Source organism: Didymosphaeria variabile, assembly GCF_027946475.1.
Source record: "Didymosphaeria variabile strain IMI 356815 chromosome Unknown scaffold_4, whole genome shotgun sequence".
Lineage (NCBI taxonomy): Eukaryota > Fungi > Ascomycota > Dothideomycetes > Pleosporales > Didymosphaeriaceae > Didymosphaeria > Didymosphaeria variabile.
Window position 1 is genome coordinate 465287 of NW_026611623.1, and position 26867 is coordinate 492153.

At 40.4% G+C, this 26867-nt stretch overlaps 6 protein-coding genes across 6 annotated transcripts; 3 read left to right on the plus strand and 3 right to left on the minus strand.

The window, feature by feature from the left end:
- Positions 1–299: 299 nt before the first annotated feature.
- LCB4 (sphinganine kinase lcb4) lies at positions 300–1937 on the minus strand (the record flags this gene model as incomplete). The annotated part of the gene is made up of 2 exons (XM_056213822.1): positions 300–1621; positions 1781–1937. 2 exons carry the CDS (start codon positions 1935–1937, stop codon positions 300–302), a joined length of 1479 nt encoding a protein of 492 aa, XP_056071089.1.
- A 2654-nt stretch (positions 1938–4591) lies between these two features.
- Positions 4592–7819, minus strand: SEC26 (coatomer subunit beta; the record flags this gene model as incomplete). Its single annotated transcript, XM_056213823.1, has 8 exons — positions 4592–4725; positions 4780–5060; positions 5110–7141; positions 7192–7232; positions 7279–7344; positions 7397–7575; positions 7635–7727; positions 7787–7819. 8 exons carry the CDS (start codon positions 7817–7819, stop codon positions 4592–4594), a joined length of 2859 nt encoding a protein of 952 aa, XP_056071090.1.
- A 449-nt stretch (positions 7820–8268) lies between these two features.
- MAGO2 (Protein mago nashi 2) lies at positions 8269–9141 on the plus strand (the record flags this gene model as incomplete). The annotated part of the gene is made up of 7 exons (XM_056213824.1): positions 8269–8318; positions 8365–8402; positions 8451–8546; positions 8598–8661; positions 8714–8801; positions 8954–9079; positions 9127–9141. 7 exons carry the CDS (start codon positions 8269–8271, stop codon positions 9139–9141), a joined length of 477 nt encoding a protein of 158 aa, XP_056071091.1.
- Positions 9142–9867: 726 nt separating this feature from the next.
- Positions 9868–11050, plus strand: N0V89_005046 (uncharacterized protein; the record flags this gene model as incomplete). The annotated part of the gene is made up of 4 exons (XM_056213825.1): positions 9868–10302; positions 10367–10517; positions 10573–10930; positions 10984–11050. The coding sequence occupies 4 exons, from the start codon at positions 9868–9870 to the stop codon at positions 11048–11050; spliced, it is 1011 nt and encodes a 336-aa protein (XP_056071092.1).
- Positions 11051–11532: 482 nt separating this feature from the next.
- Positions 11533–12553, plus strand: TRM8_1 (tRNA (guanine-N(7)-)-methyltransferase (tRNA(m7G46)-methyltransferase); the record flags this gene model as incomplete). Its single annotated transcript, XM_056213826.1, has 3 exons — positions 11533–11675; positions 11732–11973; positions 12036–12553. 3 exons carry the CDS (start codon positions 11533–11535, stop codon positions 12551–12553), a joined length of 903 nt encoding a protein of 300 aa, XP_056071093.1.
- Positions 12554–13267: 714 nt separating this feature from the next.
- On the minus strand, positions 13268–13537 carry N0V89_005048 (uncharacterized protein; the record flags this gene model as incomplete). The annotated part of the gene is made up of 2 exons (XM_056213827.1): positions 13268–13326; positions 13378–13537. 2 exons carry the CDS (start codon positions 13535–13537, stop codon positions 13268–13270), a joined length of 219 nt encoding a protein of 72 aa, XP_056071094.1.
- Positions 13538–26867: the final 13330 nt, after the last annotated feature.

Sequence of the window (26867 nt, forward strand, 5' to 3'; positions counted from 1 at the left end):
AGGGGAGAGTGGGACAATACACCGAAGGACAGACTGCAAGCGAGAGCACGTCAGGTGGTTATTGAAACAAACAAACTCTGACACCTGGCTGAATAGTTCTCAAGATTGAACACGATTAAATAAGTATGGACAGTGCATATCGTACACAGCTACGCACAAGACATAATTCAAAAGCATGACTCCATTTGAGGCGAAAACTAAGGATACAATGCGACATGCGATGCACGTCAACATCTCAATGCAATGCTGGGGTATATCTCCGACTCTTCCACTTCCTCCCTCTTCCGTTCGAAGAATATTTACACGCCCCTGGCCTCAAACACATGTCCGTTCTTACTTAGCACCGTCCCCAACTCCTTGTGCATTTCGACCTGGAACGGCGCAAACGGTATTTTCTCCCCATCAACGCTGATGTACCCATCCTTTTGATTCTTGGGTATAATACGGAACGCGCTGATCTTCTGGTAGTCGACATGCGGTGAATCAAAGAACTTGTGCTGCTCAATAGCAAGTAAAGTGGCAATGGATTTTGTCCGGGCTAGAGTACCCTTGATACGTATTAGGTCGAGACAGCCGTCGCCAGGTAGCGCAGCAGGGAAGAAATTCGCGTCGGGAGACATGTAGGCGAGGTTGCCTGCATAAAAGTTGCCGAGTTCGTCGTGAGGGACTAACTCCCAACCGTCAGGTAATGGGTCATTCATGGTGCCGTACTTGAGTAACGGAAGGCCACATGCTTCGCCCGGGGGTGGTAGGATGCGGTCATCGTGCGTGCGTGGGGGTTTTGCGGCCTCTGCGCGGTAGGCTGCCCGGACGGCCTCTTTGTTGTCGTGAACAACTTTTATGGCTATGTCCGCCGGATAGCAGGTTTTCTTTATTAGGCGGATAAGGAAACCGTACGTGAAGCGTGCGCTACCCATCCAGCGCATGTGTTCGGTTGCGAGATCGATTTCGGCGACGATACCGACAGATTGCGAGAGGAAGGACAGCGTGCGGCGGTCGCCCTGAGTCACTGAAGCGAGGTCCAAAGGCGTGCGGAGGCCTTTCATGACGGCGAGAGCGGCGAGACTCGGGCTGTCAGTGCCATTGTGGTTCAGGCACAGGGCATTTCCAGATCCACAGGGTAGTTGGACCACGGCGACCTTGACTAGAGCGCGTTGCGCATCCTCCCTCCTGCCAAAGCCATTCCACACTTCGTGCGGGATGCCGTCCCCAGAGCAGCAAGCCACCACGTCATACTTCTCAATGTCCAGACTCTGCGCTATCTCGATACCGTGACCGTTGTGCTTGGTCGTTTCTACGTCAAGCTCGCAGCGCGCGGCTGCGAATATGGGAGCGATGTGTTTGTGGTAAAGCTGCGACGCCTTGCCCTGGCCGCCAAAAGGATTTATCAGCACCTTGATGCGCTTCTGTCGTTGCGACGCGCCGTATGCCTTCTCTAGCAGTCTCTCTATCCATGCTTCCGCAAGGTCGCTGTCTGGCTTCTCGAGCTTGTAGCTGATAATCTGCGGCCGCACGACCTGCTTTGACACGGCGTGCGCATAGTGGATGATGACCTCGCCATCGTCTGCGGTTTCGGCCCAGAGGACATTGTAAAAGAGGATCGAGCGCGTCGTGTTATTATCTGTTCGCCGTCAATGGCTGACTACGTGTTGCGGGAGGTGTGCTTCTCACTGCCTCCTCCAAGAGAGATGCCGCAGCAACCCGCACCTTTGCTTTCCAGGAGCTCATCTGCGGCCTGTCAGCGCGCGTCTCACGCACTCCTCTGGCCGGCAGTACGTACCAGTCACTATCAAAGCATCTGTACCCAGCGTCAGCGAGGCATTCCTGCCCACTGCAAGCGTCGCAGGCACGTCGGCTTGGACATCATTTGTAGTGTTGCCAGCCATCGAAGGGTCTCTGAAGGGATCAATTGCGTCTTCTCCAGCACCGTCTGCCATGGCTATGGTGAAGAAGTATATGTACAAGTCTTCATGGCATGGGTAACGATAGGAGTACCGACTAGGCGTAAGCACGATCCATAAAGCGGGTGAGCCGGGAGGGAGAACCTGGCGTTAATCGTCAAGCGGGTGAGGAAGTTGGCCCGTGTTGGCGCCTGAGCCGAGGCTACCTAAACAGAGCTCAAGACACCACCTGCCACGTTAAAATTCCCATATATTCAATCAATATCACCTGAAACTTGTAAACGTTCCGCTAACCATATTTGTTTTAGACGCCGCTGGAAAGAGTATGCGTTAAAGCCGCCACTCCGCCTCTGCCACAGAGAGGCTACAAGTTTCAACCACCTGGAGGGTTCAGAAAGAGCATAGAATCTTTGACGTTCATATTATCTCGCTTTACGTAAATTGTCTCCATCACTGAAACTTGGACTTCTTCTTTTACTTGGTCCAATATATCGTCTTGGACATGGCTGTGTATTATCAGTTCCAGTGACCTCGCCTTTTAACTTCTCTGGGCCTTCCGTTCGCGGTTGCTTTCAGTGCTGTTAGAGCTGCCTGGTTCCTCTTGCAGACACAATGAAAAACACGATTGACTGTTCAGACTGTCCAGACTATTCAGACTGCTTTGAATCAATTCTCTACCAAAATCTGCAGCCAACAAATAATATGGCAAGTTCATACGTACATGAAGTGGACAAGGCAACTCGTGGTACGAGGGTGATCAGTCAAGAACCCCAAATGAAAGAGGAAACGCGAAGTACGAGCTAGGAAACCCAAAGAAGACCATATGAGCTTCAGAGCGATATTTGATGCGGGTAGGATAATCTTACAAGATGAGGTATACTCCGCAATGCGAAAGGCGATGCAGCTGGTGCGCAAGGAATCAAATTAGAGTGAACGGTGACCCGAATTGCGGGGACTACACATTTGCGAAATAGATATTGAATTCTTTCTATCTCTCAGCATCTTCTTAGACAAGTGGGGGCCATCGCATCCCAAACACCACGCTCAAGCCTCCAACCGGATCCGGATCCGGATACGTCAAGCGCCTTCTCTATATCAACATGTGCCTCGAAAATTAGCCTTTGTCACAATCCCACAAGCCGCAGGATGGAACGACAACGACTCGCATTATGATCGCCTATTGGACCTCAGCTTACCGGAAACGTGGTCGTGTAAGCGCAGCCTGGAAGCCTTGCGTTATGGCCCCCAGGAAGATATGCTCCTCGCCCCTTGATCGTCACAATCTCCTCATCTATTCTCTAGCTTTGCGCAGCGTACCTTGTCGCGGTACGAAAGCTCTGGAGGTATCTGCACGATCTGAGGAAACATGGCAACCGCCAACTTAGGAGCACTTACCACTGCATTCGTGCCGCCTTCAGCCTGTCTATACCCTGGGTAAATATCGTACTTCACCTAAATAAGCCCAGCTGCTGACGACCACGCAAGCAACATATGGCAAATCCACACGACCTACACCGATGGTCAACGAACGGACCGGCAGTACGAAATCTTCGGTGCGCCCCCAGAAGCATCACCAGACTGTTACCCCAAGGACTACAGCCCAAGGAAGTACTACTCACCGGGCGTATGCCCGTCCGGATACTCGATTGCAACGGCGGAGACAAACGCCATTGGCACCTTGACGGAAACGACGCATACATGTTGTCCTTCGTACGAGTTCCCCCTCCCTCCACGCTAACATCTTGATCCCAACAATGCTCCCGAGGGCGCATGTCGCCCACCGTAGCACCGTCGCTAACAAGCAAAACAGCGCCATATCAATGAGCCTCCAAGTCCAACCCATCCCCAACCCCAACTTCCCCTGGCTCGACACGCTCCGCTGCGAATCAACATACACTGCCGAAGGGACAATAAGCCTGACGAGCAGTGAGGAGGGCCAGGAGCCCACGCCTGCGGTATTCACTCATTCGATGAATCCTGGGGCGATCAATGCATACGCAGTGGTCGTCCGTTTTCAAGCGTCGGATCTTGCGGTAGGCTGATAGCAGACGATGAGTTAAGGGACGATGCTAACATATAACGCAGAGTAAGACTTCCTCTTCGTCAAGCTCAGCCTCGTCACCGAGCACGGCGTCCTCGTCGTCAACGCCAAGCGCTTCCAATACCCCCGATAAGTCAGGCCTCTCAACAGGCGCCAGTGTAGGTATTGGCGTTGGTGTTGGCATTGTTGGGCTAGCTGCGATCATTGGTGCTATTTGGTTCATATTGCAGTCGAGGAAGAGGAAGCGACAACATGCATACAGTGATGACCTACCCGCTTATAGCGATAAGCCTACGATGAATGGATATAGACACGAAGCAAGTGGAGCGAGTGCACCACAGGAGCTAGGGACGGCAGATCATATTGCAGCAGGTAGTGCGCAGAGACCGATTGAGCTAGAAGGGCGGTAGTTTCTGACAAGCGTTGAGGATGTAATGCGGTGTAGAATATCATTCATGTAACAAATGGGCGAATGTTGGGGCAGGAACCGAAGCTTTCATGCCTTGTATATCAAGTATCTCAACAGTACAAACATCTTCGATGCTCTCCACGCCCTGGACGGTGAATCTGCACCCGCGCATGGGCATCAGCGCAACACTGTTCTCGTAAAATGCGATCATGGCAACCTCTACATGCGAGCGATACAAGCTCACTTATTTAAACCCTTCAAGCTCCCCAAACTGAGCGCCAATCCCTGACTTCTCGACCGAATCCTGACGAAACCTGTAATCGGTCCGTTGCTACCTTCCTGTTCAATGCTCAAGTTGGCCAACGCATCCTCACCTGCTCTAAATTAGTACTTGTACTTTTTCCAATGCCTGGAGGAATGTAACTCACCGAACACACTCCTAGCATACAGGTTCGCAGACAAAAACTGGCAATCACCCTTCATACTCGCCTCTGGCGTAAGGCAAGACATGTTGGTGGATGCCATGAGCTGCTTGAGGAAATCGCGCAGTGACTTGGCCTTGGAGTTGATGTTAACCTTGTTCTCCCATTCGAACTCGGTCCACATTGTTCGGAATTGGGTCTCCGTGCAGTTTGCAGGCTTGATGTAGTCCATGATGTCGATGTGTACATCGTTGAGGATAACGACGTTGGAGTCGACGCCCTTTTCACTGTAGGTTTGTCAGCACGCGCGCGTGGTGTGCAATGGAGTGAACTTGCCCTTCGTATATGATGTTACCAAAAATGACACCAGTGTCAGTAGAAGAAACTTTGATGGTGGCTTGGAGGTTGATGAAATCGTGTGGGCCAACATTCTGCGTAGGCGGCCGTTCGACAACCTTGAGGTCGCCAAGCGTGGCGAACTCGACAGTCAGGTTCTGAAGAGTTTCGGTAGTTTGGTTGACCAGCAATACGTCCAGGACAATGTCGAACTGATGTACCTTGATGTAGGCTTCAGCGTAGACCGGATCCGAGAAGCCTGTGAGTTGCTGCACCCGGCTAAGCTTCGATGTGATATCTTCCGTGGCTGTGTCACCACCAGTTGCTCGTTCGAGGTCTTCTGCAACCTCGTCCAGACCCTCTGCATCCTTCTTCTTGAGCTGTCTTATCGAGAATGAATCGTCAACGTTGATTGCAGACTTCGCCTTCTCGGATGCTTCTTTCGCTGCTCGCTTCTTTTCCTCTGCTTGGACCATAATCCTAAAAGACTTTCGTGTGTCTTCGAGGTAGACAGCTTCAAGCTCCTTCTTCTGCGCAAATTCGGACAGTGATCGCACGCAAGACATAATGCGGTCGACAGAGTCTTCGTCGATGAATGTCTTGACAAATTGTGACTGGCCAACGCGAATGATGGAGATCATGATGAGCATAGCCTCTGCCCTGAGACGATTAGTTTGAGCGGTATCCTGTGAGATCTCTGAGATGCGCATGACGAGCTTGGTAAGAGTGCTGGACAGTACAGCCGCGAGATAGTAATCGCCATCGAGAATAAGCTGGCGGAGCGGAGGTTTCTGGGAGTTTTTGACGGCTTCGAGTTTGGCTTTGGCAGCGGCAGATGATGTGAGCGCACTTTCGGTGGCATATGTGCCATCTGCGAGCACTTTGCGTGAACCAGAGGGCGCTGCAGGTTTGGCATGGCCGTTTACTTGTTCGACAGGTTCCTTGCCTTCTGATGCCTCGTCCAGCAGCCTCTGCTCCGAGCTCAGGATAGGAATTTCGCCGAGCGATGCGCGGATACCTCTCCACGCGTCTCGAATGTCCTTAGCTTCCAGCGAGAACTCTCCAATGATCCAAAGGACACCGCGGTAGACTTTTCCTGCGCGGACCTCACCCAAGGTGGTAACAAGGCGCTGGACGATCGATGCCCTGAGATCTGGAAAACGCTCAACGACCTCTTTTACGAAAGAGATAACATCCACGGCAGATGCGTTGCTGCTGACATCGGAGATGAAATCCATGAGCGATCCGACAACACTTGCAGCGACTTCTGGGAATTTGATCGCTGACTGGTGGATGGCGGAGATGAGCAGTGTCCGATACTCGGAGTTCTTCTCGTATTGTTCATCGACAGTCTTGACCAGTTCCTTCTTGAGCAACAGGACCACCTCTTCGACATTGCGGCTTGTGACCATTTCCAGTGCGATGTTGAGCGCCTTCTTCCGCACATCCAAGTCCGGGCTTGACAAGACACGGAGAATTTCCATAGTGAGATCATCCAAAACACCCTCATTCTTTTGACGCAGTTGGTCTACGCGCTCCAGAACAATAAGCTTCACGTTATTGTCAGGCTCCTTGACAGCGAGTTCCACAAACTTTCCTGCGGCTGCCTTGACAGCTACGGGATTGGAAGTAAGAGTGGTGAGTGCGTGCGCAGCTTCGTAGATAACCGTTGACATGCTGGACTCTAGCAGATCAAAGATCAGCCGCAAATACCGTGCCTTGTTCTGGGGGTTGCTAATGGCGTCTTTCCGGATAAACTCCAATTCGGCAAGCAGTACCAGCTCATCGTGGTTGGGGATAGAGTCGAAGACAGTGCTCAAGTATTCTAATGCTTTTTCGTGGCTGATTGAGACAAGAGCGGCGAAAGCGTTGCGCTTGCAGGTCGCGTCGTTTTCGTCGTCAAGGAAGGTGACGAGCAGATCAGGTGCGTCTGGAAGAAGTTCAGGTAGATGTGTGAAAATAGACGCGATAGCGAAAGTTGCGTTCTTTCGCACGTAGGCGTGTCTGTGTGTGAGGCATTGTCGTACAGGCTCTGCAAGTCTTGTAAGCACCTGAATTATGCAAATGGACTGAGTGGCCTACGAAGAAGAGGCTCTACAAGCTCAGCATCCCGCAATTTCGTTCTGTATATTGTCAGCAGCATGCGACGCCGCAGAGCTAGGTCCATACACAAAGCGCAATGTATTCCCTCGCACGTATTCGTTGGGTGCCTGCAAGTCGAATCGAATGGCATTGCTACCGCTTGTCAGCAAGTTTTCCAGATATCAGAACCATCGTGTGAACCCACCAGACCAAAATCCACTCCTGTCGCAGCTTCCCTGAGGCATCATATTTTGGGCACACTTCGAAGAAGAAGTACATGAGCTTCTTTAAGGGCTTCGATTTCGAGGGCATGACGAATCGTATTATGTGCATGAGCAAGCCGGTCTGGGGATCGCCGTTGAGCATGATTGAGAGGACCTTCTTCTGCGGGCTTGTTAGCGGGAGTCCGCAGCGCGGGGCATCGTGGAGGGACGCAGGCGTACCATGGTCTCAATCTTCTGCTCATCCGAGCCCTTCTCCAAGGCGTTCTTGAAGTCATTCTGAGAAGGGACGTCGGCGGCATTGTCCTGGTGGACCTGTTGATCGCTCGTCAGCGGGGAGCTTCACCACCATCATCAGCAGCGATGGCCCGTACCAAGCTGTATGCGCTCTCTAAAAAGGTCGTCATATTGCCAGCCTAGCAGCTTCACCTGCTACGCGTCTGCGCAATTTCTTGTTGTCGTGCCGCAATGGCTCTGGGAGACGGCAGTGCGCTCAATGCTATCGGCGTTGTATATAGGCGGACTGCTACGTGGAAGGAACGGCGGCCGCGGCGGTGAAAATCGGAGTGCGGCGAAGCAGGGGGATAGGCGGGGGAGCTTCGAAGAGGTCGAAAGGGTCGTCGAGCGCCAATAGGTGGCTTCAAGGATTCAGGCGCGCTCCACAATGTAGATGCCTCCTGCTATTCAACGTCCAGGTGTCTGCTCGAGAATAGTGGTCCAAGGGCGCTTGGCAGAGCTCGCTAAACCGACCAGGGTCCGTCGACGATCGTGAACTGCTACAAAACATATCAGGCTGCGCACGCCCGCTCCAACGCGCCTGCATCAACCGACTGAGCCGCGAAGCTTGCCGCCCACCATGGCTTCTGAGAACAAGGTCAACAACGAGCCGTTCTACCTCCGCTACTAGTAGGCTACCTCCCCTCAAGGCACGTGTTCATACTAACCATCATAGCTCTGGTCACCAAGGACGATTCGGCCACGAATTTTTGGGTTCGTAATTATTCAGGAGAAGCATTGAGTTAGGCTAATTTCTTGAAGAGTTTGACTTTCGCGTGCTGGGCGACGGTCGCAGCGCGTCTACCCGTTATGCGAACAACTCCAACTACCGTAATGATTCGTTGATCCGAAAAGAGAGTAAGGGTTATTGTACCGCCATCTACGACATGTACTGAGCATCTTTTGCAGTGTGCGTGAGCCATGCGGTGGTCAATGAGATCCGGCGGATTGTGAAGGATAGCGAGATCTTGAAGTGCGTCGCAGATGCCTCATCCTGGACAGACCACCGTTTAACATGAGCGCAGGGAAGACGACACCAAATGGCCACAGAAGAACAAGGACGGCCGACAAGAACTGGAGATCAGGCTTGGAAACGAGCACATTTCTTTCGAGGTACGCCTAAGAGCACTGCTGCATGTCCGTTCAACACATGTCCCGATGAAGTGATTGTGGGATGCATATCCGAAAAGAACAACCTGATTGCTTCACTATCCAAGTTGATGCATATAGACAAGTGGTTGTGTCGATTTGCTGACCTGTCCCAGACCGCAAAGATTGGCTCTCTACAAGATGTACAGGACTCGTCCGACCCTGAAGGTCTCCGCGTCTTCTACTACCTTGTGCAGGACCTGAAGGCGTTGGTCTTCTCACTGATCAACTTGCACTTTAAGGTACTCTCAACATGACTGTTCTAAGATGCATGCTTACACCCTCGCAGATCAAGCCGATTTGAGCCAGACCACAATATTCGGGGGTCCTGCTGAGTTTTGCTTTTCCTGCCAGCAAACGAGCCAGGGTTGAAGAACAGGCGAACACGGAGTGGCACCACCTATTTGCGGGCCGCAAGGCGTCTGGAGTCTAGATTCATCATTGACCCATAGTCATCAGCAGCGTAAGATAGCTGTCGTCGATGCTAGCGGACCATGCACTCACAGTGCCGGTAGACGGAATGAATGGAATGTTCGACTTGGCCATATGCGTCTTCGCTGTGATGCAAGACAAATTCAGCCAGCGTCGCCAAGCGTGTCGCCGCTCGGCTGGGTCCGCACTGACTCTTCCAGATGTCACGTCAGGTTGAAGCAGCTGCGAAGCCGACCGAGACATGGCTGCCTCGCATCGAAAAACCCAGCAATCGCGTCGGAACAAATCTGCTTGGACTCGTGCCTGGCTCAACGCAGGGTCGCTGAAGAGCTGAACCCGTGGCAACCTTGGAATGTGTGACGCCCCTTGTCCCACAAGCACGCGAGCTAGCGTGCCCCCGGCTCCTTCCCCCCGCAATAGCGCACGAGTAAGCCCAGTCAAGCCCAGCCGTCACTCCAGATGTCGATTCCGCATAAACATGACATCCCACCGCCTTTGACCCTGGATCGTCATCCGTTCTTGAATCGCGTTGGTCTTGTCTCTCTCATCTTATGATTTTATAGTTCCATTGTTCTATTCTGTGATCTTCTCGCCGGCTATGCCTACCGATGACATCGCGGCCGTGCTCACGCCGCCAGTCGACGAGTATGAGAGCACGCTGGCCGGTCGCTCCACTTGTCCTCCAGAGGAACTGCGCATTCACCCATCGCACATTGTGACTATCGCGCCATATTCACAGAATGCGCTCGAAGACGATACCCCAATCGATGCTCCAGCGCAGCAGCCAACGCCGCCTCCGACGGATGACCCAGCATCGCCCGCGCGCGCACGTTCTCCGTCAGAATCGCATCCTAAACCCATAGAAACGTCTGTCGATGGCCCCATGCGGGATATTCCCACACCAATGAGCACGGCAGACGATAGCACTGAGGAACCGCGGCACACGCATGCTTCACCGCTTTCAGCGACAGCACCATCGACCGCCTCCTGGTCACAGCAGAGATATCCTACACCGCCGTACTCAGGCCACAGAGTATGTTGCAAGACACTGTCTCTATGAGACTAAGCACGTTTGGATTGTGACTGACCCATTTCAGTTTCTTCCCAACTCGTCCTCATCGCTCCTCCGCCCCGGCAGTCGCTTCAAAGGAAACCAAACCTCGGATCGGCAGCAGTACGAAGTAGAAGTCGAGATCAAATATGTAGATATGCGCGACTCATTCCTGTGTGGGTATCTGCGCATCAAAGGTGCGCGCTCCGGCCCGCCCCAGTCTCATCATCCCATGCGACTAACACTTCTTAGGCCTGACAGAAGACCACCCAAGCTTGACCACATATTTCGAGGGCGAAATTATTGGCAGCAAATATACTTTTATCACACAGCATCCGGAATGGGGTTCCAATGAGAAGGTGGACCGGCAGCACTGGGGTAGATTCTCAGCATACAAGCCGCTCTCCAAGTACTCATCGCGACCGGAACTGGTATCAAAAGATTGGATGCAGAAGGAGCATCTTTTCATGCGCTGGAAGGAGTACTTCCTCGTTCCGGACCACCGTGTCAAAACCATAAATGGCGCGAGTTTCGAGGGGTTCTATTACATCTGCTTCAACCAGGTTTCTGGCAGCATTGAAGGAATATACTTCCACGCTAAGAGCGAGAAGTGAGTGGTTACTCTTCCTCCATATGGACGACAACTGCTAATGCCAAAGACAGATTCCAAAAGTTGCAATTAGAACACGTTGAGGATCACGGGTGTCAGGGCGCAATTGAGTTCCGATAATTTTGACGACTTTTTCTGTTCAATCATGACGGCGAAGGAGGAGCATGTAAATGTGATACAGGGCACAAACGGTACACCGCATTCTGGATGGGCACGCGAGCGTTTTTGGACCCTCCGTATATCTTTGAGGTTTTCCTGTACAGATCCTACATTTGTCTACTACCACTTTTAATGCTGCTGCCTTCTCAGCAGTGCGCCAAGAAGGCTAGCTTGCATGACCATCAATATCATTCTTTGACGTTGATCATTGTTAGGACTTGACTTTCGCTTGAGAGGACCTGTGTTACGTCATTCCACACGGCTGGATCGCTTGCTCTCCGCAGATGTGAATCGTGGCACGCGTGGGTTGCAAGCTCTGGGACCTAGCGAAAAGCTTGACTCCACATCCGCCTTCACTCGCTTCGCTTCTATTCACCTAGCAGCTGGCCAACCAAAACCGTGCAGCCTGAGCAGCTTACCTCCCAACATCTACCCACAAAATCATGATGGCTGCGGAACCCGTTAAACGCCAAAAGCGCGAAGCATACAAGAAGTCTCTCGCAGCTGACGATGGTGCTCTCCCGAAAAAGAAATTCTTTAGGCAGCGCGCACACGCGAATCCGTTTTCAGACCATGCATTAACGTAGTAAGACTTACTACTATTTCTGATTCTAGGAGGTGTTATTTGCTAACGGTATGTAGTCCTAAGAGCCCGGCAGAGATGAATTGGGCGAGCTTGTACCCCGCATATGCTGTCAAGAAGCCCGCAGAAGGAGAGAAAGAGAAGGTCGATGAGTCACGTGCAGAAGGCCAGGTCGCGAACGAGGAAGACCAGAGGCAAGCAAGATCTATCACGAAGGATGTTGAGATCGCAGACATAGGCTGTGGCTTTGGAGGGCTCCTCTTCGCGCTCTCTACGGCCTTCCCAGACACTCTATCAATCGGTATGCCCTCTCCTCTTGTCCTCGCCCATCTCAATAACTTCACTAAACATTCGACAATGTAGGCATGGAAATTCGCATCTCAGTGACCGAATACGTGCAAGAGAAGATCCGCGCTTTAAGGAGTCAAAACGCAGAAAACCAAGCCTACCAAAACATCGCTTGTCTGCGCGCGAACACTATGAAGTTTCTGCCCAACTTCTTCCGCAAACACCAACTTCGCGCTATCTTCCTCTGCTTTCCGGATCCGCACTTTAAGCAGCGCAAGCACAAAGCGCGCATTGTCTCTAGCACGCTGTGCGCGGAATATGCTTTCGTGGTGAGGCCCGGTGGGTATGTGTACACGATTACCGATGTGAGGGATTTGCATGAGTGGATGGTGGGGCATTTCGAGGGGCATGCGAGTTGGGCAAGGGTTGAAGGGCAGGAGTTGGAGGAGGGTGAGGTCGGACAGTGTGTGGCGACTATGTCAACGGAGACGGAGGAAAGTAAAAAGGTGACGAGGAATAACGGCGAGAAGTTCGTGGCGGTATTTAGGCGGGTGGAAGACCCGGCTTGGCCGGGAGAGGAATCAGAGGCGTGATAAGACTACGACAAGCAAATGAGATGACGAAGAACATGTGAGGGTGATCCACTTGATCGGTCCCTGAGCAAATGCTCCTGGGCCAGGTATCTAGACTTTTCGAAACCTAAAATGCATGCAAATGCAACCATACGCCCGCAAACGCCGCGCTCGAATGCTGTCTTCTGCTGTCTTCTTCTAATTCGTTACCCGCTCAATCCTCAATCCCACCCCATTCCTCCTCTTCATCATCTTCCATATCTTCATCCTCCTTCTCCACCTCCTGGCCCCTCCACGATTTTAACCTCTCATCACTCAGCGTCTCCTTCGCCGCCGTCCTCACAACTTTCAATTTCCCCTCCTTCGCCAACGATTCCACTGGCACGCACAACAATTCCAGCGCCTCCCCTCTTCTCCACCCCCCACTCCCCATCCACCTTCTCCAGCTCATCAACCCAAACATCCAACACGTGAAACCTCAGTCCATTCGGGATCTTTGTATCCGCTGGGTTCAGCGGAATCTCAGACATGATCTCGCCATGTTCTTTTATCCCCTCCTTATTCGCCCAACTATTCTGCGAGAGGAGCCGGAACGAGGCATTGACGTACTGCCTAATAAGGTAAAGGTACTTGTCTAGTCGAAGCGCCTCAATCTGCGTCCACTCGCGGGCGATGGTAGCCCAGAAGGCGCGGAGAAAGGGAAAAACGACGGGGGTTTTCAGACTTGAAGGAAGACTAGCGAGGGGAGCGGGAAAGGGCTTGTTGGTGTGCGGGTTTGTCTTGCATCCAGAGGCCTAGGGGTGTTAGCTAAAATAACCTTGTGGATATGTGAGGGGCATGCGTACAGTAGAATAGTCCTTTCCAGAGCTTGAGGAGATCGAGTTCTGAGATTTCGGAGCGAGAGGAGAGGAATGCGCGGAGGGAGGCGAGGGCGGAGTCGCGCGTGCGCTTGTCGCTGGATGCGAGGTTTTTGATGAAGGGACTGCTTTGCGCGTCTTCTGCCATTGTATGGGTCTGTGTTCTGTCTCTGGTGTGCTGAAGATTGAGCTTTGCGATCGGGCCGCCTGTGAGAGTTGCGGCGGGACGCGATCCAAAAATTTAAGGTTATCGATAAGGAACCTCGGACAGGGACCTGACTGAAGAAGATCTGCACGTGCTAGCGCGTCGGCCTCGGGAACAGGTCGCGTATGGTTTCTCGCTGATTTTATTGTCTTGTTAATCAAGAAGACAAGGACGGTGATCTTAGGTTTTGAGTATTGAGAAAATACAGAAGGTTTTTTACATTACCAAAAAATGGGCTACAAGCACTTGGAATGAGGTGCTCCCAATTTCTACGAGTTTATGATATATTCGTACATACACGATAACGATTAGGGCCTAATAGCGAGCGCTCTACACGTAGCAGGATTTTAATTGGATTTTGCTCCATATGACTTTCGGATGTAAGCGCATGAAAAGGAGGCGACGGGTAGGATAGCGCTCTAATCTAAGTTAGGATTTTCGGATCGACCTTCTGTCCCCAGAATTTGAGGTCCTCCCGAATGTAAAGAAGGGTTAAAGTTATTTAAGAGACGTTAAGTATACTTATTACGCTAAGCTAAGACGAACTTAATAGTTACTAGATTTTATAAGAATTAAGAAAGATGTGTGTAATAGGGGCTACTAGTAGATAAGTTTCCTAGGATAGTGTTACAATCCTATAGGAGAATAGTAGATAGACAAAGATAACTAATAGGGTAGAGCTAATAAGGCTAGGGGCTAATATATTATAGAATACTAAAGAACTAAAAAGGTTAAGTTAGTAAGTATATAACTATAATCCTACTAAGATAATAGGATTCTAGGAGTAAAAGAACTTAGTAGAAATAAAAGAGCTACTTCTAGGCTAAGATTATACTCCCTAGAAATAGAGGTTAGTAAGGGATTATAAGAACTAGAAAGAATAGTATATAGTTAAGAATAGCTCCTAAGTATTTCCTATTCTTTATAGTTAATTCTATAGTTAAAATTAGAGTATATCTTCTATACTAAAATTTATTAGTCTTCTTATATAATTATTACCTTACCTTTTATAGTAAGGCTAGGATATTCTCTTACCCTATTATTATTTATCTACTCTCGTCCACTAAATACCTATAAGGTCTAATCTAGGTTAGGTATATAAAAACCCCTTATAACACTTTAACTACCTAAAGGTATAAGACGTAATAGTAACACTAACTAGCTTATAAGTATTAAGGGTAGTGGCTAGAAGTTCTACTTCTAGGCCTATAACTAGTATAGCTATAGTTATGGCTAACTAGGCTAACTAGATTTAATAACTCTAAGAGTAACTAGTATAGTTAATAGAATAGTTCTAGAAATAGGTAATAGTTACTACTCTAGTTAAAGGAACGTTTAAAGTCCTAGAACTCTTTAATAGAGACTAAGAAAAATTAAAACTATTTTTTACTAATATAGAGTTATATAATTACTCTTATAAAGCTACTATAGGTAAAGAATAAGACTAAATATTAGCTACTAGAATATATATAGTAGAATAGGCTACTAGATAGATATAACCCCTAGTAAATAACTATATAGAAAATAAGGATAATATTAAAAAATATTAGGAGGACACTAAACTAGTCTTTAAGAATTAGAAGTTATTCTAAGAATAGATAACTATTATATTTAGTAAAGTTAATAAAGTAAAGTAGGTAGAGTAATAAATCTAAAGGCTAAAATAAACTATATTAATAGGTAAGTATACCTTAATATTTAAGTAACTTTAAGCTAAGATAGACTAGGATAATACACTACTCTAATTAGTATTCTATAATAGTCTAAAAGAGTTAGTAAAAGACGGTCTTATATACTATATAGAACCTAATAATCTAGGAGCGCTAATAGAACTAGCTATACGCATAGATAACTACCTATATAAGTAAAACTAAGAAAAGTAGGAGGTAACTAAGCCTATATACTACTAGAGAGCTAATACTTAAAAGAGATATAACTATAGGGATAAATAAGATAAGGATAGTAATATAATTATAGAGGATAAAGTATAAACTAAAAGGGAATATACCCTATAGTAAAAGAAGTAAGATAAGATCTACTAATAACGCTTTAAAGATAAGGCTTACCTAAGTTATAGAAAGTAAGGGTATTTTAAAACTAACTACCCTAACTATAAGGAGTAAGGTAAAAGAGCTAATATAATTAAAATAGCTATAGTAATACTATAACCTAAGAGGCTAGAATTAGGTAAAGTCCCTAATAATACTATAATACTAGATTCTAAGGAGGAATCTTAGAAAACCTAACTAACTAATCCTAAGGGGTATCTAGATAAAGACAGCTACTAAGTTACTAAGGGAGGTATAGTAGTATATAGGGTAACTAAGTAGTAATACTAGGTTTATAGGGAACTTAGGCACTAAGCTAAGTAATACTACGTAAAAATAAAGATTATAGGACTAGATATATACTAGATATATAAATAGGTAGTAACCTATTAGGGGAAACTATAGAACCCTATCTAGTAACTTAAGATAATTAATATATATATATAGAAGGATATTATAAGGGGTTTCCACGTATTTAACCTAGGTTAGACCTTATAGGTATTTAGTAGATAAGAGTAGATAAATAATAATAGGGTAAGAGAATATCCTAACCTTACTATAAAAGGTAAAGTAATAATTATATAAAAAAACTAATAGATCTTAGTATAGAAGATATACTCTAATTTTAACTATAAAAAATTAACTATAAAGAATAGAAAATACTTAGGAGCTATCCTTAACTATATACTATTTTTTCTAGTCCTTATAATCCCTTACTAACCTCTATTCCTAAGGAGTATAGTCCTAGCCTAGGAGTAGCTCTTCTATTCCTACTAAGTCCTTCTACTCCTAGAATTCTATTATCTTAGTAGGATTATAGTTATATACTTACTAACTTAACCTTTCTAGTTCCTTAGTATTCTATAATATATTAGCCCCTAGCCCTATTAGCTCTACCCTATTAGTTATCTTTATCTATCTACTATTCTCCTATAGGATTATAACATTATCCCCCCCCTTAAGGTTATTATTTTAATATCCTATAGTTATCCCGTAATCTCTAGTAGTATAGTTATAGAGTATAAAGGTAGGCGTCTTCCCTAGCACTCCTATAGTGTTATAACCTCTCCCTAGCTTCCCTAACTATACCTAAGGTACTAAAATAATTATTAACTAACTAGCACTATGTCTATACTAATAGAGTGCACTTACATAGCCTAGAAATACTAGTAAAGTATAAGTGTTATATAAAGGAAAAGATTCTAAAGTATTTTATAGACACTTTAATAGGGGAGTATACTACGTATATTACTATTTATATAGAGTATAGCCTTTAGGTTTCTAAGAAAGAGTAGGAGCGCGTTTAGTCTAAAAAGTATTAGAAAAAGCTTATACTTCTTTTTATAGAGGCTAAGGTTACTCGTCTTTACTTTAAGATTACTTAGGTAGAGGAGGAGGAGTAAGCCTTTACTATATATAATACTTACGTAGCTAATATAATAGAGAGTCTTAAAGGGAAAATTCTAAAAAGTAAGGTTACTAATGCTTTATTTACTCTATTACTATTCTTACCTTTAACTAACCTAGGCTAGTTATAGGCTAATTCTTTCTTCTTTAACCTTTCTAGTTTTTTATCTAATTTTCTCCTACTAGGTTTTAACGCTTATTCTTCTAGTAGTCCTAGAAGTTCCTTAGTAATTCCCTATAGTTTATAAGGTTTCTTATTAGCTCCTATATATTATACTATTCTAGCTATCCTTTTTATTTAACTAGGTATCTCTACTAACCTTTAACTATTTTTAGGTCCTTAATATCCTTAACTTTATACTTATTATCTTCTAGTTCTAGCTAGGTCTTAACTAGAGTATCTAGCGGTACTAGTTCTAGGAGGTTTTTATAGAAGGTATTATATATTTTAGTACCTATAGGTAGAAGTAATTTATTTATAACTAGTCTCTTAACTTTTTATATTTTAAAGGGGCCTACCTATAGGTAATCTAGTTTTTTACTTTACCTTTTAGTTTTTAGATTTTTTTATAATAGGAAAACTTTATCCCCTTCTTAAAGGTTAGTCCCTTAATCCTTTATTTATTTGCGTTTTTAGATGCTAAGAGGATTTTTATATAATTCTTTTATATAGGATTTTATAAAGTTCCTTTATTTTCTAAGCTTTATTATAAGCTCCTATAGAAAGACTTTCTACATCTCTAGAATTCTAATAAATAATTAGTTTATATCTATAGTTAGTATAGTGTGGAGAGTACCCTATTAAGCCTAACTTAGAGCTATTATATACTAATTACGCTATAGGTAAGAGTTCTACCTAGTTATTCTACTATTTATTAATATAGAACTAAAGGTACTATTCTAGTATCTAGTTTATTTATTCTATTTATCTATCTATCTAGGGGTAGAAGCTCGTTAAGAGTTTCCTATATATACCTAGTATTATAGTAAACGTATTCTAGTATTTAGATATAAAGAGTTTATTATAGTCTATAATAAATTCTTTAGGTAGGCTATATTCTATAAATAGCGTATTATCTATCTTATATACTAGTTCTTCTACTAATATAGATTCTTCTATTAGCCTAAACTTAGTAGCTTTTATAAGTTAATCTACTATAACTATAATAGTATTGCATATGCGTTTTATTCCTAGTTATAGTAATCTTAGGAGTTTTACTATAAAATCTATTATTACACTTTACTATGGCTTTTCTACTAATAGTAGTAGTTATAGGAGTCTATAAGGCTTATATCTCTTAGGCTTATTCTTATAATAGGCTAAATAGTTACTTATTTCCTTTATAACCTTTTGCTTAAGTTTTAGGATAGCATATTTATTTATAATATAACGCATTATTTCTTTAATACCTAGGTGTCCCTATTTCTTAGATTTATAAAGCTTCCTAATTAAGATAGGTGCGTATTAGTCTCTAATAATTATCCTTTATTAGTGGTCCCTCTAGGTTTTATTAAAATTATTTTAGAATAGATTATACTCTTCTCTTTATTCCTTAGAGAGCTAGGAGTAGTCTTATAAATTATATACCTCTAGTCCTATATACTAGAAAGAGGCCGCTTAAGCTTTAATTTTTAGTTAGTTATACTCTAGCGTTCTATCTTTACGCGCTTATAATATAGTATTATAGAGGTTAGCCTTATCCTCTATTAGGTCTAATCTTTTACTTAAGGCGTCTACAGCGCCGTTAAGTGTTTTAGGTTAATAGTAGATAGTAAAATTAAAGTTTACTAGAAACTCTACCTATTATACTTATTATCTATTAAGCTTCTTAGTTAATATAAAGCTAGTAAGGTTTTAGTAGTCTATTTATACCTTAGTTTTAAAGTGCACTTCTATAAGTTAAGCTTCCTATTATTTAAAGGTATCTACTACCCCTAGTAGTTCCTTATTATAAATATTATAATTAAGTTCTACTTCTAAGAACTTTTATAAATAGTAGAATACTAGTCTCTACTTCTTATCTCTATCTAGCTATAAGAGGATTACTCCTATTACGTAGTTAGATGCATCTATTTCTACCCTTATAGGTTTTCTTAGGTTAAATATCTAGAGTAGAGGTACTATAAGGAATATTTCTTTTAGCTTCTTAAATACCTCTAGAGGCCTCCTAGTAATTAGCTAGATAGCTTTATTATTCTTTTTCTTTATAAGATTAGTTAGGGGTGCCGTTATCTTAGAATAATCCTTAATAAACTTCTAGTAGAAGTTAGTAAACCCTAGAAAGGACTAGATATTCTTTACTAACTTAAGAACTAGCTATTCCTATATAGTAGCTATCTTCTTAAGGTCTATAGACACTCCTTCCCTTAAAATAATAAATTCTAGGTACTCTATTTTTATAACGTAAAACTTATATTTATCTAGATATAGGAGTAATTTATACTTCTTTATTTTCTTAAGTACCTTCTTTATATATTCTATATATTCTTCTAGCGTTCTACTAGAATAGATAAGTATATTATTAAGATAGGCTATATAGAATATATCTAAGTATTTATATAGTGCCTTATTTACTACGGCCTAAAATATTATAGGCGTATTTATTAGTCTAAAAGGTATAACTATATATTTATAGAGACTAAACTAGGTCCTAAATATAGTTTTCTACTTATAGCCTTTAGCTATCTATATATAATAATATCTATTATATATATTAAATTTAGTAAACTATTTAGTTCTATAGAGCCTATCTATTAGCTCTATTATTAGTAGTAGGGGGTACTAGTTCTTAATAGTAGCGTTATTTAGCTATCTATAGTCTATATAGAGTTATAGCTTACTATTCTTTTTAGGTACCTATAGGATAGGGAACGCTATAGGGCTCTAACTATTCTAGATATAACCTCTTACTAGGTTTTTCTATAAGTACTCCCTTAGTTCCTATTCTTAATCTATAGATATTAGCCTTAGCTATTCTAGTTATAGTTTTATACCTTCTTCTAGTAGTATCTTATAATTCTATTCCTAGTAGTTAGGGAGTTCTTCTCCCTTAATTTCTTTAAAGAGTTCTATATACTTCTTATACTCTAGTAGAATTATTATCTTTTTTATTCTTTCTTAGAGATCTAAGTGTTATATCTAGATAATTCTTACTTATCTAGGGTTTTCTTTTAGGATCTTAGCTATCTAGATAGCTAAGATTCCCTAAGTTTATCTTTTAACCTACTTATTTAGAGCTTCTAAGGTTATAGGTTACACCTACTTAGTATATTAGGCTCTAGTAACCTTTAAGGTTACTCCTTAACTCTTTATAGTCTTTTTTACCTAATCTATATTAGGGTTATATATAACTAGCTAGTTATATTCTATAATGGCTTCTAGGCTTCCTAAGTCCATTATTATAAAGCTATATTAGCTTTCGAATCCCTTAATTCTAATAGGTAGTAGCGTTATTTCTAGGTGTAGCCAGCCTCTACTATATTCTTAGGAAAGTGTACTATCTACTATTTCTAACTAGGCTAGTACCTCTTTATTTCTATATAGTAGATCGTATTTTTCTACTATTTCTAGTAATATTAAATATTCTATTATACTAGGGTCTATTAAAGCTTTTACTTAGAATTCTCTAATTATAATTTATTTTATTATCTATAGTTTTATAGTACCTTTAGCTTCTGCCCTATAAGCCTTTAGAATGCCTACACTAGCTTAGCTCCCTACTTAGTAGTATACTAGTTTTTTAATTATTTCTATTTTTTATTATATGTGCCTTTATAGTGGTATTATTTATATAGTAGGTAGTTAGTTCTTAGTTATTAGAGTACTATTCTAAAGGGATTTAATATCTTCCCCCTTAGGTATTATACTTTAGACCTTACTTCTAAAGCGTCCCTTAGGCACTCTATTATTACTCTCCTCTATTATTAGTTTGCCATAAGTATACGTAGGCATTTAGATTCCTTACCTATTTCTTTATACTACTAATAGTCCGTTATTATATATTCCTAGTATAGTATAAACTTGTAGTTTAGATCTAATAAATCTATTACTATAGATTTCTTCTTACTAAGGTATCTAAGGTATTCTTATTTTCTATAGTCTATCTATTTTTAGGTTCCTACGTAGTCTATATCCTTTTACTTTAGATATATGTCTACGCATTTATATTATAGGGTTTTATTATATTAGTTAGGGCCTTTAGGCTAATTACCTATTAAGTGTTTCTAATTCTAATAGATAGGGTAGTTATCTATATAGTATACTTCCTATACTAGGGGCCTATAGTCCCTTTTCTAGACGTTAAATTAGTATATATAATAGTTCCTATCTTTGCACTTATTTTTATCTAACCTATAGTATTCCCTATCCCCTAGGTTTTCTTATACCTAGTTCCTTCTATTCTAGTAGTAGAAATAGTCTATTATATAGTATTACTAGAACTCCTTCTATATATATACGTTAATTATTTTAAGTTACTAGGTAGGGTTCTATAGTTTCCCCTAATAGGTTACTACCTATTTATATATTTAGTGTATATCTAGTCCTATAATCTTTATTCTTATATAGTATTACCTAGCTTAGTGCCTAAGTTCCCTATAGACCTAGTATTACTACTTAGTTACCCTATATACTACTATACCTCCCTTAGTAACTTAGTAGCTATCTTTATCTAGATACCCCTTAGGATTAGTTAGTTAGGTTTTCTAAGATTCCTCCTTAGAATCTAGTATTATAGTATTATTAGGGACTTTGCCTAATTCTAGTATCTTAGGTTATAGCGTTACTATTACTATTCTAATTATATTAGCTCTTTTACCTTACTCCTTATAGTTAGGGTAGTTAGCTTTAAAATACTCTTACTTCCTATAGCTTAGGTAAGCCTTATCCTTAAAGCATTATTAGTAGACCTTATTCTACTTCTTTTACTATAGGGTGCGTTCCTTCTTAGTTTATACTTTATCCCCTATAATTATATTACTATCCTTATTCTATTTATCCCTATAGTTGTGCCTCTTTTAGGTATTAGCTTTCTAGTAGTATATAGGCCTAGTTACTTTCTACTTTTCCTAGTTTCGTTTGTGTAGGTAGTTATCTATATATATAGCTAGTTCTATTAGTACTTCTAGATTATTAGGTTCTATATAGTATATAAGGCCGTCTTTTACTAACTCTTTTAGACTATTATAGAATACTAATTAGAGTAGTATATTATCCTAGTCTATTTTAGCTTAGAGTTATTTAAATAATAAGGTATACTTACCTATTAATATAGTCTATTTTAGCCTTTAGATCTATTATTTAGCCTACTTTACTTTATTAACTTTACTAAACATAATAGTTATCTATTCCTAGAATAACTTCTAATCCTTAAAGACTAGTTTAGTGTTCTCCTAATATTTCTTAATATTATCTTTATTTTCTATATAGTTATCTACTAGGGGTTATATCTACCTAGTAGCCTATCCTACTATATGCATTCCTATAGCTAATATTCGGTCTTATTCTTTACCTATAGTAGCTTTATAAGAGTAATTATATAGCTCTATATTAGTAAGGAATAGTTTTAACTTTTCTTAGTCTCTATTAAAGAGTTCTAGGACTTTAAACGTTCCTTTAACTAGGGTAGTAACTATTACCTATTCCTAGAACTATTCTATTAATTATACTAGTTACTCTTAGAGTTATTAAATCTAATTAGCCTAGTTAGCTATAACTATAGCTGTACTAGTTATAGGTCTAGAGGTAGAGCTTCTAGGAGCTACCCTTAACGCTTATAAGCTAGTTAGTGTTATTATCGCGTTTTATATCTTTAGGTAGTTAAAGTGTTATAAGGGGTTTCCATATACCTAACCTAGGTTAGACCTTGTGGGTATTTAGTAGACGAGAGTAGATAAATAATAATAGAGTAAGAGAATATCCTAACCTTACTATAAAAGGTAAGGTAATAATTATATAAGAAGACTAATAGATCTTAGTGTAGAAGATATACTCTAATTTTAACTATAAAGAATTAACTATAAAGAATAGGAAATACTTAGGAGCTATCCTTAACTATATACTATTCTTCCTAGTCCTTATAATTCCTTACTAACCTCTATTCCTAGGGAGTATAGTCCTAGCCTAAGAGTAGCTCTTTTATTCCTACTAAGTCCTTCTACTCCTAGGATCCTATTATCTTAGCAGGATTATAGTTATATACTTACTAACTTAACCTTTCTAGTTCCTTAGTATTCTATAATATATTAGCCCCTAGCCCTATTAGCTCTACCCTATTAGTCGTCTTTATCTGTCTACTATTCTCCTACAGGATTATAATAAAGGAGTTCTAGTAATACTATATAATAGACTATTCCTACTACTAAAATAAAAAGAGCTAGATATAAGAAAACCTAGGAGATAGGGAATACTATAGGTTAGACGAAAATAAGTATAAAGATAGAAATTATTATATATACTAATTTAACGTCTAGAAAAGGGACTATAGGCCCCTAGTATAAAAAGTATACTATATAGATAACTACCCTATCTATTAGAACTAGAAATACTTAATAGATAATTAGCCTAAGGGCCCTAACTAATATAATAAAGCCCTATAATATAAATACGCAGACACGTGTCTAAAGTAAAAAAATATAGACTATATAGGAACCTAAGAATAAATAGACTATAGAAGGTAGAAGTACCTTAGATACCTTAGTAAGAAGGAATCTATAGTAATAGATCTATTAGATCTAAACTATAAGTTTATACTATACTAGGAATATATATAATAATAGACTATTAGTAGTATAAAGAAATAGGTAAGAAATCTAAACGCCTATATATACTTATAGTAAGCTAATAATAGAGGAGAGTAATAATAGAGTACCTAAGGGATACCTTAGAAGTAAGGTCTAAAATATAATATCTAAGGGAGAAGGTATTAAACCCCTTTAGAATAGTACTCTAATAACTAAGGACTAACTATCTACTATATAAATAATACCACTATAAAGGTATATATAATAAAGAATAAAAAAGGTTAAAAAACTAGTATACTACTAGGTAGGGGAGCTAAGCTAGTAAAGGCATTCTAAAGGCTTATAGGGTAGAAGCTAAAGGCACTATAAAACTATAAATAATAAAGTAGATTATAATTAGAGAATTCTAAGTAAAGACTTTAATAGACCCTAGCGTAATAGGATATCTAATATTACTAGAAATAGTAGAAAAGCACGATCTACTATATAGAAATAAAGAGGTACTAGCCTAGTTAGAAATAGTAGATGGTACACTCTTCTAAGAATATAGTAGAGGCTAGCTACGCCTAGAAATAATACTATTACTAGTTAGAATTAAGGGATTTTATTAAATCTAGAAAGGGTAGCTAGTCCTAAATAGGTTAAGGTTAGTTCTTAGGTAAGACTTACTAAGGGGAGGAAAAAGGGGTTCTTATTAATATAGAAGTATCTTATAAAGTGTAATAAGTTAATAAGGGAGGCCTAAGTAAATCTAAATAATAGATTAAAACTTAGGTTAAATATAAGTATAAAGGTTTATCCTTATATTTCTATATAGGGATCTTACTTAGTTACTTAGGAGCCCTAAATAACTAAGTAGGTTATATAATAACTCTTAGCTACTTAGTTATTTAGGAATTCTAAGTAGCTAAGTAAGTTACGTAACTACTATCTAAGTAACTTAGTGCGTCCTTATCTTATTATAATCCTAGTTATTATATCTTCTATCTTTATAAGTGCCTAAACTTCCCTACTATTATCTAGTTTATAATATTATCCCTCCCCTTCTTATTCTTCGCCCTAAAGAATTATACCTACTAACTATTATTCTATAAAGTATCGCCATAACCTTATTTTTACTATTAAAAACTATAGTATTATTATAGTGTTAAAATATTTATTCTATTAGTTATACGCCTATGTTTATAAGGTCTATATTAGTTTAGGAAAGTATAGTAAGTATTAGAAGTAAGGTTTAAAGTATAATATTACTATTACTTAGAATAAGTTCTTATAGTTAGTTACTAAGAAGAAGAAGTTAGAAGCGTAATTAGATAAAGTATAAAAGGAGTAGAATACTACTTTTAAAGCTATATACGCAGCTTAAGTAAAAGAGGATTAGTTAAAGAAGTAGTTATTATAGAATAAGAAGTATACTAGTAAAGTTATTATAGTAGAAAGCGTAGCATTAGTAGAGTTAGATAAAGATTCTATTTAGTCTACTTAGCCTACTAATTCTACAGAGCTTTATCCCTCTATCTAGTTAGTAATAGATAATCTTTCTTCTAATTTCTAGAAAAATATTCCTCCTATATCTAGTGGCTAGGTACGTCCTTACCCTCTTTATTATATAATAGGGTTCTAAAGGTTTTACTTATATTCTTTAACCTTTTATTAATAGTTATCTAGATTACTTCTTAGTTCCTAAGTATTTTTACTATTAGGGTATCCTTTCTACTTAATAAGGTACTATTAGATTCCTTTATAGGTTCTTATATATATAATACTTTTAACTTTAAATTTAGTTTCTTCTTTAGCTCTATAATAGAAGATAGTTTTAACTAGTGTCTTAGGGTCTACTAGTTCTAATAGTAATATATAGAATACTAGGTATATCTTTATATCTAGTAGTAATTCCAATCTATAGTTTACTAGCGATATTTATTTAGAAACGTAAAATAGTCTAACCTTAATATAGTCTAGTTTTTATATTTTTTCTTCTAAGTTTAAAGATTCTTTATAAGTAGATATACTTTATCCCCTTCTTTAGCTAAGGTGCCATTTTTTATTTCTAGTTTATATATAAAATACTTTGCTATTAAGCTTTCTTAAGGTTTTCTTAGAGTTTATTATATATTTTTTTATATTATTTACTATATCTATGGCTTCTTTTACGTTAATATTTATTGGTAGTCATTAGTTAAAGAGATTTAGATATTTTCTATATATAGCGTAGTAAGGTGTTTACCTTATTACTATTAATACCTTATTATTATGTGCCAATTGTGCCATAGGTAGTAGTAAAACCTAGTTATTTTTCTATTTATTATAGTATATTTATAGATATATTTCTATAGTTTAATTTATTCTTTCTATTTTTCTATCCGTCTATGGATAATATACTATGGATAGTTTTTATTTTATTCTAATAAGTACTATAAATATTATCTAGAAGTTTAATATAAAGAGTTTATCTCTATTACTAATAATTATTTTTAGAATACCATAGTGTCTAACCTACTTATCTTAAAAGAGATAAGCTAGTCTCTTTAGCTATTATATTCTTTAGATATAGAATTAATTTAATATAGCTTATAAATTAATATATAATTACTAAAATGCTATTATATAAGGTTTTCGTGGCTAGGTTAATTAAGTCTAGTATTCTAGTAATAAAGTCTATAGTAATGTCTTTAAAAGGTACTATTAGTATCTTAATTAGTTATATTTCTCTATACTTAAGGTATGTGCTATATTTGTTTTTCTAGTAGTCTATATATTTATAGATATACGCTATTACAGCTTTCTTAATTCCCTTAAACGTATAGTTCCTCTAAATTAATTCTAATATTTTTGTGATACCTAGGTGTCTATATATTAGGTTATTATGGTATTATCTAATAATCTTAGTTTATAGTTACTTTAGTACTTTTTAGTTTATAACTAAAAGTTAATTAAGTTCTACTATTAGTTTAAGAGATCTATTTTTATTTTTATAAAGAATTACTAAGTAGGTCTTAACCTTTTCTCCTACTAGATTATTTATCTACTAAGTATATCTACTCGTCTATTTTCTTTTCCTACTATATAGATAATTT